The 13,923-nt window shown below is 38.1% G+C and overlaps 1 protein-coding gene across 10 annotated transcripts in view; it reads right to left on the bottom strand.

The window, feature by feature from the left end:
• The window catches only part of TNRC6B (trinucleotide repeat containing adaptor 6B), a 258,765-nt gene that overhangs the window by 189,148 nt on the left and 55,694 nt on the right, over positions 1–13,923 (bottom strand). For 5 of the 10 annotated variants that reach the window (XM_030546754.1, XM_030546797.1, XM_030546808.1 and 2 more), the window contains exon 1: positions 1,410–1,525. The exons of 1 other annotated variant lie outside the window; for it this stretch is intronic. In XM_030546754.1, the coding sequence (XP_030402614.1) occupies positions 1,410–1,525 (116 nt within the window). Of the gene's footprint in view, positions 1–1,409; positions 1,526–13,923 lie in introns of those variants that run through there. 4 more of the 10 variants (XM_030546761.1, XM_030546819.1, XM_030546830.1 and 1 more) reach the window with 1 other exon arrangement.

The raw sequence follows: 13,923 nt of genomic DNA, 5'->3' as shown, positions 1-13,923 counted from the left end.
GTGTTGTAAGTCACCTGAAAAGCTGCAGCTAGAAATCAGGTCAGCTGGGAAAGAATTTTCAAATTTTATTCACAGTAAACAAATGCAGCAACAAAAGGCAGAGCACATTATTTCAATGAGGCCAATATAATACCCCTCCATGTTATTCTCTGCAATAATACTTAGTTTCATCATTAAGTCTCTGAGAAATTTTATTAAAGCAGGAAGTTAACTTCCACGTTTTTACATTATCTGCTTCATTTCAAAAATTTTCCGCATGTTTCAATCACCACACGTTTGCAACTCTTCTTCAATTTATTGATACTAGTATGAACAGAAAGAAATGGCAACAATTATTTGGAAAAGCTTGGCTCATTTCCACAATAGAAAAGAATGCATCTGCTCAGTACTAGAACCTCCCTGAGTTCCTCTTAGTTATCGATCAAAGAAACAACTTCAGCCACAGAGGCAGCAGACTGTTGCTAGCCTACTAAAGGCATAACACCAGAACCAATGAAACAACACAGTTCCATGCATTAGCTTAAAGGCAGTATTTTGGGGTCAGTAAGATCATTCTCCTCCTTTAAATGACGAAGTGACACTGGAATTGTATGTAAAAAAAAGTTTCTATGGTCTGGCTCTGCCAAAGATCCAAGATCTTCCTGACCTCTATAAAGAGATAAGTCAAGAACAGGACAATCACCATAATGTTGGCACTGGCTCGAGCAAAGGAATTATCTAGGATATACGTAGGACATCCACCATTATAGTACCATTAGCAGAAGTCTTCCCCCTCCCCCAACCAAAGAAAGGTTTCTAGATTTCCACCAAAAAGTACTTAGAGACATATTTTCTCCATGCACTTTCTTAATAGAAATGAGTCAATTTCTTTTTTGGATTACATTTCCTCTTTCCTCAAACTATAAAAGGCCAGCATCTAAATGGTCCATCCTGTAAAGGACATTTCATTTACAATTCCAGTTTCTTTTTGGAAATTTATTTTAATGTAACGTTCACATTTCAGGGAGCACCAATCTACCAGATGCACACCAAGGGTTGACAATGGGCAAATTCTTCTTTTGTTGCATTTCAGGGGTTTTATAAGACAAGGAACATGTAAAGCTTCATATACATATTTCCATTGGTAAAGTAAGTTCACTTTCTCAGCTCTAGCTTCCTAATGCCATTAATCCTTTAACTACAAATTCTGATTAACCCACTGCACAATACACAAAGCAGAATTTTGTGTTTCAGAAAGTAAGGCAAATCAGCACACTGACTTTTCAGTTACTAGCTACTATGAAATATAGGTATTTAAGAAACGAAGGGCGAGCACCCCAAGAACAACCAATGCTTCCAGCACGTTTAAACAAGAGTGATTCCCACCATTTACTATGGTAAGGCCCTTTTTAAATAAACGTGAGACTCACTGTTTGTTTTCTTCACCAGGAGGTGGAGTCTTGCCATGCCCTTCCATTACAAAATCCTCATGTTCCATCTGCAAAGGCAAGCATTGCAGGTCAGAAATTGGTGAAGCAAAGTGCATGTCACCTTAACGTGTCCTTTTTCCACATACCACAACTTAATGTAGCCACTTTATTTCAGTGACTGGTCCAGAACAGACCATCTAGATTCTAAACAATGAATGCACACCTTCATTCCTCTTATTGTGGTATCATTCTACAGCACAATTTCCAGAATGCCTGTGTGCATAACAAAATAAGAGCTTCCGAGAGAGGAAGGATGGTTTAATGACTAAAGCAAAAGAGCAGTAGTTAGGAGACTTGGCTCTGTCATGGACTTCCTGTGTAGCCTTGCCCAAGCACTTCACCTTTCTACTTTAGCTTCCCTATATGTAAACTGGGAGTAAAAATACTTATCTACCTCACAACATCTTTAGGATTAATTAACATTTTTAAAGGACTTTGTGATCCGGGAATGGAGGGTACTCTAAAAACAAAGTACATTTTGTGAAAAAAAAACTTTTGTATTAAAAAAAAAGACCTGCCCATATGCATACCGCCACATACTGTAGCCAGCGGAAGAAAAAGCCTAAGCTAGCCTTCAAACAAATGCTGTTCCAGTGATAAGGTAGGCATTTCCTCTGGCTCTCAGGATAGAAGATTCAAGAGACAATAAGGAAGTTTTTTGTTTAATTATCTTATATTCTTCTCCACAATTCCAGTGTGTATTTTAAACTATTTATTAGCAAGAAAATCAGAGCACTCAAACACTACATCTAATCATCATCAGTGAAACAATCACCATTCAGTTACCTCCCTTAGCTAGAATTTCCCGCACTGGCAGCAGAATATTTCACGTTTATATAAAACCATACATAAATTTATTATATATAACCAGAGCCCTGCATGGATACAGAATTTGTATCTGCATCAGATCTGTGATCTGCAAAAATGGCTCATGGATATCCACATGTGCAGATATAAAGCGGGTATCTGCAGATTTGCAGGGCTCTCTATATAAACATCAATACATGCACATTTAGCAAACTTACACACCATGTGAAGTAAGCTAGCCACGCTGCAATACTTGATGTAGGCTTGCAAACACCTTAGTCAGAGATGACAGATAAAATCAACTGACTGATACCCAAAAAAGAAACCTGTGATCCACTGTTTGAAACTGGGTATAGTGGGGGAAAGAGCATTATTATAGGAGGTAAGGGTAACCTGCTTTGGTAGTTCTTTGGAAAACACAGTAGGACCCTCCCGATCTGTACCTCAATACTGTCAAGCAGTGACAAAAAAAATTACTTATGTGAGGCACTGTCTGAATATCCAAAGATGACATTTTACAAGGACAAGAGAAGCAACATTATTGTCTGGGTAGACAAGTACTCCTGAACAAATCCACAGATGCACTGTAAAAGATCAGTGAGCTATAAGCAAGTAGCGATGTACAATAAACATATATTCCCAAACAAAACACATTTAAGATTGATACATATTTACATCAGCGACTCTATTTAAATCATCATCAAAACATTGTAGTTATTTTTAAAAAATGCTTGAAAGCCAGGAAATTCAGCACTGTAGTTTTGCGAACAAGCATAACTTCCATCCATTATGGAGTCTGGGGTCTTAAAGATCTATGGAATGGGTGAAGGAGGTAGATACAGTAGAGTTTCTACTTATTATAGCGCAGTGAAGTTCTCTAGCACAATGTAATGGCACACGGAAGAAGGTATTCATATGCAATACAGAAACGAAAGGAGAGATTCTAGTGTGTTTTTAAATATATGTTCAGGTGGCTTGGGAAAGGTCTGTTGCCAATATGAGATAAGTCTGAAATCTGTATGTACAGAACATGAGGAGAGGGTTTGTCTTGGAAATAAGTGAATAGTAATTTGGGGAGAAGGACTGGATAGATAGCACAGATATTTATATAGAGTCAGAGTTAAGCTAAACTGACATCTTTTATAAAATGCAAATTCACTCCCATAGAGGCCAATAGACAGGAGCAAATTATGGCAGGTAAAATATAAAATGGAAATTAGGAGAGAAAAGTGGGAATCTGAAGAGCAAATAAAGACAAAAAAAGTCTTTAAATATATTAGAAGCAGGAAGCCTGTGAGAGAGAAGGAGTAAAACGAGCAATTAAAGGAAGGATAAGAACATTTAATAGAAGCAAAATGATTAGTTTTTAACCAAAGGAATGTTGGGGAGATCCCTTTATTAGACCTACTCCTTTCAGGTAATAAAGATGAGTGACAGTCAGAAACTGACATTTTAGAAAAAGAGGAGGAATTTATACAAAATTCATAAACTAAACAGCAGCAAGTGACAAGGACCTGAACGTACTGAAAGGATTTAAGAATGAAATCTGATGTGTCAAAAGGTAGCAAATGTTGGAAGCTTAAAAGACATCAGGAGGGACCTACAACCATTGAGCAATACTTCAAGTACCACGAAAATTGTTTGAAATTGTAATTTAAAATATAATTATAAAATACCTAGAGTTGCCAGGTATCATAAGGGACCGTTTCTCTAGAGAAAACAATCAGGCCTTTTTGCTACATTAAAATTCTCTATGTCCACAAGATAATGGAGAATGAAGTGCCTAACAATTTATTTGGATTTACAAAAATCCTTATGCAAAGTTTCTCAAAAGAAGCTATTAGAAAAATTAAGCAGTCATGGAGTGAGAGATAAAGTACCAGCACAGATGAGAAAAAAACCAAGAGACAAAACATAGTGGGAATAAATGGTAAATAATATAGCAAAAGATTAAGAGCAGGATGCTCCATGGATCTGTACAAGGATGTGGTTCTTTGATATAAATTGAGTATCACTCAACTGGAAAAAGAGGTGAATAGGGAGGCAGATGACATTTACTTAGGCTAGTCAAAACTAGAGAAAACTAGGGGGGGACCTTCAGAGGGGCCTAACAAAGCTGTGTGAGTGGCCAGCACAGTGGCAGCTTCAATTCAGTGTTGAAAAATACAAGGTAGTACACACAGAAAGAAACACAATACAGCAGTGGTTCTTAACCCTGGGGTGCAAAATCCCCTTTCTGGGGATGCGAGACATGCCAGATTTTTTTAGAAGGTAAATCATCGAAAACACAAATTAAGCATGGGCACAGAAGTACAACTATTTTGTTTCATCAAACTTACGTATTTATTAACATTTTTTTTATGATTACTGTAATACACAAACAAAAAATATATCTAGGTTTAAGGGGTGCGAGAACATATTTTGATTTTTGATAAGGGTGCAAAAACATATTTTTTGAGAACCAAGGGGGTGCAGGCTGCAGTAAAGGTTAAGAACCACTGCATTTTAAATTAACTGGTCAAAAAGAGGACTTCCACTTCAGTGTAGAAAGCTCAGTGAAAATCTCCGCTCTGCATGCTGCATAATCAAAAAGCAAGACAAATATTCGGCTGCATAAGGAATAGTCTGGAAAGTAACACTGACATGATTATAATATTATGTAAATCAATGGTATGCCCTCTTCTGAAATACTATATTTAGTTCTGGTCACTCAATCAAAAAAACCCAAACCATAGCTGAAATAGTGGGAGCTTAGAGACACAATGAAAATGTTTAGAAGTATGGAAAAACTTCCATATGACAAAAGAAAACAGTAGGATTGTTTTTCTTCTCTCAAAACGTATGAGACACATGAGAGAATAATAAATAGTGTAGAGAAATTAAAATGGGTGCCACTTTCCACCACCTCTCAGTACAAGATGACATTCAATTATACCGAAAAACCACCAATTTAAAATAGAGAAGGAAATTATACATGGTGTAAAAAATAACTTGTGAAATTCACTGCTACAATATATCACTGAGGCCATGTGCTTAGAAGGATTTTTAAAAGTTAGATATTCATATGGATGAGAACAACCACAGATACGTTAGAGATGATTAAAAAAATAGGAGGGATAACTCCCATGATTCAGGGCATAAGCAAACCTCAGAGGGGCTAGAAATTTCTATAAACTGGTCATTCCACAATTACCGGGTAGGTTGTTTCTTGGATCTTCCTCCAAAGCATTTGGTACTTACTACTGGCAATGGTTGGATATAAAATACTGGACTAGGCAGACTGCATGTCTGATTTGGTATGGCAATTTTACGTTCCTACATAGTTTGCAAAACCTTGGCTCCAAATTTCTTAGCTTTTGAACAATTGCTTTTTGAAATAACATTTTATGGACATTTAACTGGTATATATTTCTAACCATGAAATTTCATTCTACTCAAAGTGACTTTGTTAAAAAATAAGGCATTATGGAATTCCAAATTTGTGGTGTTCTAACAATTCCAGGTCAAATTTTCTCCACAAGTAAAATATTTTTCCTCCAGCCTATTCACTGTATCTTTATGGTTTATACATCATTGCTAGTAATTCTGGCATGCCACATGCTGCCCTCCATTATATCTGCCTTCAATTGGGATTTGCACAAAGATAACTGAGCATAAAATTTGAAAACAACGGAGTTGTGCACAGGAAACTCTGAAATTGGAACTCTGATTATGCGCAAAGCCAGAAGAGACTCTTGTTCGTATTCTTACAGCTGGGTTGTTTCTACGAGGATGACAGGTAGCAAAATATCTGTCACCAAAGCAGACCAACAACATTATGAACACAGACAGGGGACAGATGTGTTCATTCTATTTTAACGGAGCTTTGTTACAGGATTTCCTATGTTTTAGACATTATTTTGAAACACAGACTTGTGAAAGCTTTATTATAGTGAAAATAAAACCTAAAGAAATTCCTGCAACCCAACTAGTTCAGCTGGTGGAGCTTTTAAATTCCACAGAATATGCATGACCAAGGGAAAGAAGTTGTGTCATGCACTCTGGCACCCAATAGTTATATCTGCTGTGGTGTGAATGTGGAGGAGCTGCTTACCTTCTGTCATTGAAAGAGTGAAACCAATGGAATGGATAAGGTTGGATGCATAAGGTATGCCATTTCCTTCCTTGGATTACAATTGGCTGAGGGCAGGCTTCAAGACTCATCCCTCTAAGCCTCCAAATCCCACCCACAGTCCCATGTGTCCCCACTCACTCTGCCTTCTTTTAATCCCCAGCAAGCCTCTCAATATCCTTTTACTGTGCCCTGACAATGCCAAGACCAGTGCTTATGCCCTCTCCTTTTAAGGAAGTTGGAGCCCAGCCTCCTTCCTGTGCTTCCATGATATGATGTGATTTGTGGCAGCAACACACCTACCATTCAAATCCATACATAACAGTGTATTCTAAATCCTCAGCCTATTTTGTCTTGCATGATAGGCAGAGAAGGAAAATTGTCTTGGAGTTCACAGAAATCAAAAGATTCTGTGACCTCTTTTCTCTCTCTTTTTTGACTTTGATGTAACAAGTGCCACTGTCAAAGGTGGACAGTGCATGGGGGTCTTGGAAGGGGAGGGGAGTGATGAGAGAAAGAATAGGACTGAAGATTTTGCAAATTCTGCTGCTAAAGAAGCACAGTCACATCCACTCCACTCCCAGAGGAGTGAGGAGAAGCAGGAAAGGCACAGGAGCTGGCCGAGGCATAGATTTTCTCCTAACAGGGCTGCAGGGGGAGTCATCGATTCTAAGATCAGGAATCTGAAGAGAATACATTCACCACTTGTCCTTTATGGCAAGAGATATGGGTGCAAGCTTGAAGATGCCAGCAGCCAAGGAGATAGGACTTCAGGCAGCTGAGGCAAGATATTAATAACCTGCTATTTTTAGGAAAAAACATTGTGACAAACTTTTAATTCTAGCATTCTGGTTACTTCAAGACTATTGTTATGAAACCTATTTTTTAAAAACATAAAAAGTTCAGTTGTCAGTGCTGATCTAAAGATTTAACCAAAACTTACAAGTTCTGCTAGAGCCAGATATTGTTTTTCCAACAGTTTATTTCATATGAAACTTTAAGCTACCTACATTAGTTCTCATTGAGGATGAGAAATGAGTAAAATAAATCTGAAGTTTTTAATCCAAGTTGTTGCAGACAGAACGTACCAAAAACTTAAGAAATCTTATTCAACATCGAAAGACTACATTGTCCCAAATTCTGATGTTTCTAAGACATCTTTTTCCAATTAACCTCAACATCTTGCAAAAAGAAATCTCCTAAATCTCTACTTTAGAGAGCGCATATGAGAAATCTCAACTGGAAGGACTGTTTTCAGAAGAACTTGAGGAAGGGATAGTTGTTATAAAACGAAACACAAACTTTAGGCTTACAACAAAAAGCTATTTAATCAGCGGAGACAAAATAAGGATATCTGAATAAATAGAAAAACATATATTCTTACATATAGTTAAGGTTGCTTGCAGAGTTCAATTAAAAAAAAAATAAACCAAACCACTATTCCCACTCATTCACCTCTCTAAAAAGTCCTCTTGTAGGGCTCTAGTTTTCCATGGAGGAAATCTGTTCAACCACTTGTATTAAACAAGTGGATGAAAGAGTTTTGAAAAGGTTTTAAGACTTTTCAGTCAACAATAGCTCAAAAACATATAAACCAAAAGCTTCATATTCGACCCTTTACTATATCTCCATGAGGAACAGGTACATTTGAGAAACATTTTCAAGGGTCCAGCAAGCAAACTGCTGCTGAGGTTTTACATCTGTTTTAATCTAATGAAGCTCCAAATCTTATAACCTTGTCTACAACACTGAGGTTTCTCTCAAATTCTCCTACTGTTGCTCTAACACCAGTGCACTTCCCAGGCACTAGCAATAGCAAGAGTGCTATTGTAGATGGGCCACCAATATTTTCTCTACTGCATTACTCAGAGCTGCTCTGACTAAAATGTCAGCAACTTGTCACTAGCGCTCCTTCTGTTGCTAACACTAATGGAACTGCACCAGTGCTAGAGGAATAGTGGAAGAATTTATCAAAAAACACTATATAGATGCATCTTATGAATCATCATAAAGGAGAAGAGGATATTGGCACATTATCTCCATCTGGCCTGACCAGAGCCAAGCCAGGGATATCTTGGACAATCTGCACTGGGGAAAGACTTCTGTCTACACTAGCATTTTTTCCCCACTTTATTTGCCTAGCTTTGGTAGTAGAAATGTTGAAAACACAATTTTAGACAAGTACAAGCATTTTCACTCCCATATCATCTAGCAGTGCCAGACCAAAGAGGCGGGAGAATTTCCAAAAGTTCTCAGTGTAGATGCATCCTCAGAGGGTGCATCTACATTAAAATAACATAAAATTAGTTCCAATAGTATGACAACCAACAACAGTGCAGCTACACCAGTGCTAAGTTGCTAGTATAAATGAGGTTCAGACACTGGATAATACTTAGTCCTGCCATGAGTGCAGGGGACTGAACCAGATGACCTCTCAAGGTCCCTTCCAGTCCTATGATACTATGATTAACCAGCATATTAACAAAAGCTCATGCAGAGCAGGTTTTCATGACATGGTGGCAAAAAATAAAAATAAAAATGCGTAAGTCCTGTCTATACTACAGCTTTGGTCTTCCTATTATTAGTGAAGCTGTACTGTAGCTGGCACTTGCTGTAATATAGGTACTAATTTGTCTAATGTGGTCAAGACTGAGTATGGCTCAAGGAAACAGACACAGCAAAATCCAAAGGTGAGTGGGTTAACATCAAAACACATTGGGAAGAAGGATTGTGTAGTGATTATATCAAGGTCTAGAACTTTAGGTTCTCCCTCTAATTCTGTCACTAACTCACAATGTGATCTTGAGCAAGCCACAACTTCTATGTCCCACCTCTAAAATGGATACGTTACTACTTACCTACCATACAAGATTACTAAGAGGCTTAATGTTAAGCACCTTGAGATCCCTGAATGAACGATAATCAAGACTCAGGACTCCACAGTGTTGTACAGACAAGACAACAGCCCCTGCCCTGGAAAGTTTACAGTCCACATTACTTAAGTGCAAAGTAATATTATACTGTAAAAGTTTTTCATTATCCACTAACTTGGTTAATTTAGAAGCTTTTTTAATTTTAAATTAACTACAGTTTGAAAAACCTGGAGAAGACACTTGAAAAGCTTCAGTGTCGAGGCTTCTTCAGATAGCATTCAGTAGTATTTCAGGAAACCACACACACACACACACACACACACACACACACACACACACACACACACACACACACACACACACACACACACACACACTGCTGACTGTGAGAGCCTGTAAAGAAGAAGACCCATCATTTCCTGCAGCCTTCATAGATGACACCCTCTTAGCCATTAATATAAATATTAATTATTATTATATTTCCTAGGAGTCCTAGGACCTCATTGTGGTAAAAGCTATATAAAACCCACAACAGAAAGATGGTCTTTGCCCTAAAGAGCTCACAATCCATTCTCTACATATAACAATTTCTTTATCTTAGGGTGGATGGATGCATATATTTTGTTAGTATAAAAAAAGACATTCACAAACTAAAAATGCGCAGCTGAAGATGACCTCATTCAAATCAGAAGGAATAATCAAGACCTTGACCATTTCACAAGAATTTTGAAAAGAACCTGGCCAATAAAGTAACATTCTATCTACCTAAAATTCTCTCTGTATTTTCACTTGGCTATTTTCTTCACTTCCCTCCTAAACACTGTTATATCATGTTTTCTTGAAAAGAACAACAGAGCTATAATCCATCCCTGAGATATCTGGATTCACCAGTGGGTGACCAATTCATATTGCTTTGGTGTTCTTGTTGGTGAAGTGTAATTTATAAATGTAATCACCACCATTTTTTGCAGAGTGCATCCCTGCATACATGCTGCCATCTTAAGTAAAAAAACAAACAAAGTTTGATGAATATTTGTCAAACAAATTACCTGATAAGAAAAATCCTCTAACATAGGATAAATCTACACTGCAAAACAAAATAAAAAACCCACAGCAGCAAATCTCAGAGACTGGGTCAACTGATTCCAAGCTCATGCTACGGGCTAAAATTAGCAGTGTAGATGTTCCCATTTAGGTTGGAGCCTGAGCACTGAGACCCATCCACCGCATGGGATTTCAGAGCCTGAGCAGGAACACCTACACCAGACAGTTGGCAACCTTTCAGAAGTGGTGTGCCGAGTCTTCATTTATTCACTCTAATTTAAGGTTTCGCGTGCCAGTAATACATTTTAATGTTTTCAGAAGGTCTCTGTCTACAAGTCTAATATATATAACTAAACTATTATTGTATGTAAACTAAATAAGATTTTTTAAAAGTTTAAGAAGCTTAATTTAAAATTAAAATGCAGAGCCCCCCGGACCAGTGGCCAGGACCCAGGCAGGGTGAGTGCCACTGAAAATCAGCTCGTGTGCCATAGGTGGCCTACCCTTGATCTACACTGTCATAGAGTGAGCCAACAGTCAGTTGACCCAGGCTCCGAGACTCACTGCTCCAGGGTTGTTTTTTGGGGCATTTTTGGTTTGGTTTGTTTTTTTGCAGTGTAGATGTAGTCATAGTTACTGTTGCACGTTTTCTTTTCAAATGGTCATGCCTAGGTTAACTTACTACTACATATAATGCATTGCAGAGTTTAATGGTTATAATTAATTGCAAATAACTGTTTTCATACTCATGGCCTGAGAAAGCCAATCACCTGTGGAGAGCAGAGAGCTTTGATGCAAGGGCATGATCTTTTGCAGAATCTAAATTTTCATTTTAAAAAATAAAATCTCTCAGCTTTAAAGTTGTGACAGTTACGTCAACTAATGTCTAGAAGATTAAGTGATATACTTTTGCCTTCCTAAGTTTGCAGAGATACAGTTCCTGTGCCTCTAGTGCTGCTCAGTTTTACCAAGCTGCAGCAGAGTGAAAGCAGATCAATCTTACCAAGTTTTCATAGAGGCTACTCAGTACTCTGTGGGCAGCTATGATTTTCAGGCATCTCAGCTGGACACCCAAAAAATGAGGGACACCCAACTAACAGACATTTCTAAAACTGTTGGGCAAATCATTAGACCAGCATCACATGGGAAATTTGTGGCAAAGTCAGGGCTATAACCCAGATCACAGGTCCCAATGCAATGCCTTCACCACAAGACAATTCTCTCTCTCTTTCTGTAGCCTCTTGTGCCTCATTTATTATAAAACTCTCTCTTTCACCATCCAGCTGAGGCACCAAATAAGCAAAGGGGGTCCTATGGAATTGATTATGTAATTAAAGACTGCTTCCTAGTGCATATGCACAAAGGAGCAGACTTAAGGTTGTACAGGAATTCCCCAATTTCTGACTACTTGACTTTGCAACCTTAACACAATGTTCTTTTAATGTAGATTTTTGTATGGAATAATCTGTTTTTATACACACACACAAAATTATAAGGGAAGAGGTAGAGAATGATATATAAAGTGTAGATGAAAGAGCAGGAAGAGAGGAAACAGACACTAAATACAACACAGGAAAAGAAATATTGATCCTCTGTAACAGTGGTACTCAACCAACGGTACATGTACCCCTGGGGGTACACAGAGATCTTCCAGGGGGTACATCCATTCATCTTGACATTTGCCTAGTTTTACAACAGGCTACATAAAAAGCACCAGCAAAGTCAGTACAAACTAAAATTTCATATAGAGTACTTGTTTATACTGTATACTGAAATGCAAGTACAATATTTATATTGCAATGGATTTATTTTATAATTATATGGTAAAAATGAGAAAGTAAGCAATTTTTCAGTAATAGTGTGCTGTGATACTTTTTTTTTTTTAATATCTGATTTTGTAAATAGTTTTTAAGTTAAGTGTAGCTTGGGGGTTTGTAAGACAAATTAGATTCCTGAAAGAAGTAATCTGGAAAGGCTGAGAGACAATGCTCTATAAGAAGAAAAAGTGAACCAAGGCCAGGAAGAGAAATAAATAGGTTTAGCAGAATTCAATTTTTTATTTTTTATCATTGCAATGGATAACATTGATGTTTATTTTTATGCTATTTATTTAAATTTTCACAGCTGCAAGAAATTATGGGAGAGATCAGACAATTATTTAATGACAGTGGACAGTGAAATTAAAAAATTAAAGCTTTATAACATTTAACACACAAACTGTCAACATCACATGTCAAAATACATAGAGTAAATAATCTTAAATCAATTTATAATAAATTCTCAAGCAGCATTTTTCATACTTTGCCTAACCATAAGTTTCAATTATTACTGATCAAAATATTTTTGTCAATGTGTGTGTATTGTGAAATTGATGTTTACTAACATTTACCAATAAAAATCTAATCTTTCCAAGCCTAGAAATGAAGTATAACTAGATAGATGTAAAAAGTTACATTTTAAGTAATTTAACTGAAAGCTGACTGACAATGTTACAATTCAATACAGTAACTCCTCGCTTAACGTTGTTACGTTCCTGAAAAATGCTACTTTAAGGGAAACGATGTTAAGCGAATCCAATTTCCCCATAAAAATTAAGGTAAATAGAGGGTGTTAGCTTCCAGGGAATTTTTTTTCACCAGACAAAAGACTATATATTCCATATATAGACATATACACAGCATAAGTTTAATACTCTACACAGCAATGATGATTGTGAAGCTTGGTTAAGGTGGAGGAGTCGGAGGGGTGGAAGAGGGTAGGTATTTCCCAGGGAAAGTCTTCCTGCTAAATGATGAACTAGCACTCGGCTGAGCCCTCAAGGGTTAACACATTGTTGTTAATGTAGCCTCACGCTCTACAAGGCAGCACGAATAGAGGGAGGAGACACATCGTGGCAGAGAGAGACAGAGACATGCACTGCACGTGCGTGTGTGTGTGTGTGTGAGAGAGAGGTGTATTGACTCTTTAAGTACGCTGACCCCACTCTAAGTACACTGCCTTTTTAAGTAGATCAGCAAGTTGACACAGCAGCTGCTGACAGCAAGCTCCCTCTGTCCTGAGCCCTGTCATGTCTCCCCACCTCGCTCTATGGAGATAAAGTACAGGAAGAGAGGGCAGGGGCACCTGACTTTAGCATCCCTCTTCCCCCCCGCCGCACAGGAAGCAGGAGGCTCCCAGGAGCAGCTCCAAGGCAGAGAGCAGAAGCAGCACACAGCAGTGGGGGGAGAGACAGCTGAAGCGCCTGGCAACTGATAACCTGCTGGGCAGCTGCCACACAGGGAACTTAGGGGAGCTGACAGGAAAGCTGTCGGCCCACCCTGGTTCCAAGCCACCACCAGCTAGCTCCAATGGGCTGCTCTTCCTGCAAGCAGTGTACAAAGCAGGTGGCTGCCAAACAATGTTATAAGGGAGCACTGCGCAACTTTAAACAAGCGTGTTCTCTAATTGATCAGCAACATAACGTTAACCAGGATGACGTTAAGTGAGTTACTACTGTACACTACACATCTATTTTTTTCATTTACACTGCTGCGGTCATAGCAGCAATGGTATTTTCCACCCTAGTTAATAGGCTTAAGTCTCAGGCTAGTAGGTGTCAAATTTTTCAGGCCCTTTTCAA

The sequence above is a fragment of the Gopherus evgoodei genome, chromosome 1 (assembly GCF_007399415.2).
Source record: "Gopherus evgoodei ecotype Sinaloan lineage chromosome 1, rGopEvg1_v1.p, whole genome shotgun sequence".
NCBI classification, from domain to species: domain Eukaryota; kingdom Metazoa; phylum Chordata; order Testudines; family Testudinidae; genus Gopherus; species Gopherus evgoodei.
This window is presented reverse-complemented; position numbering and strand designations above follow the sequence as displayed.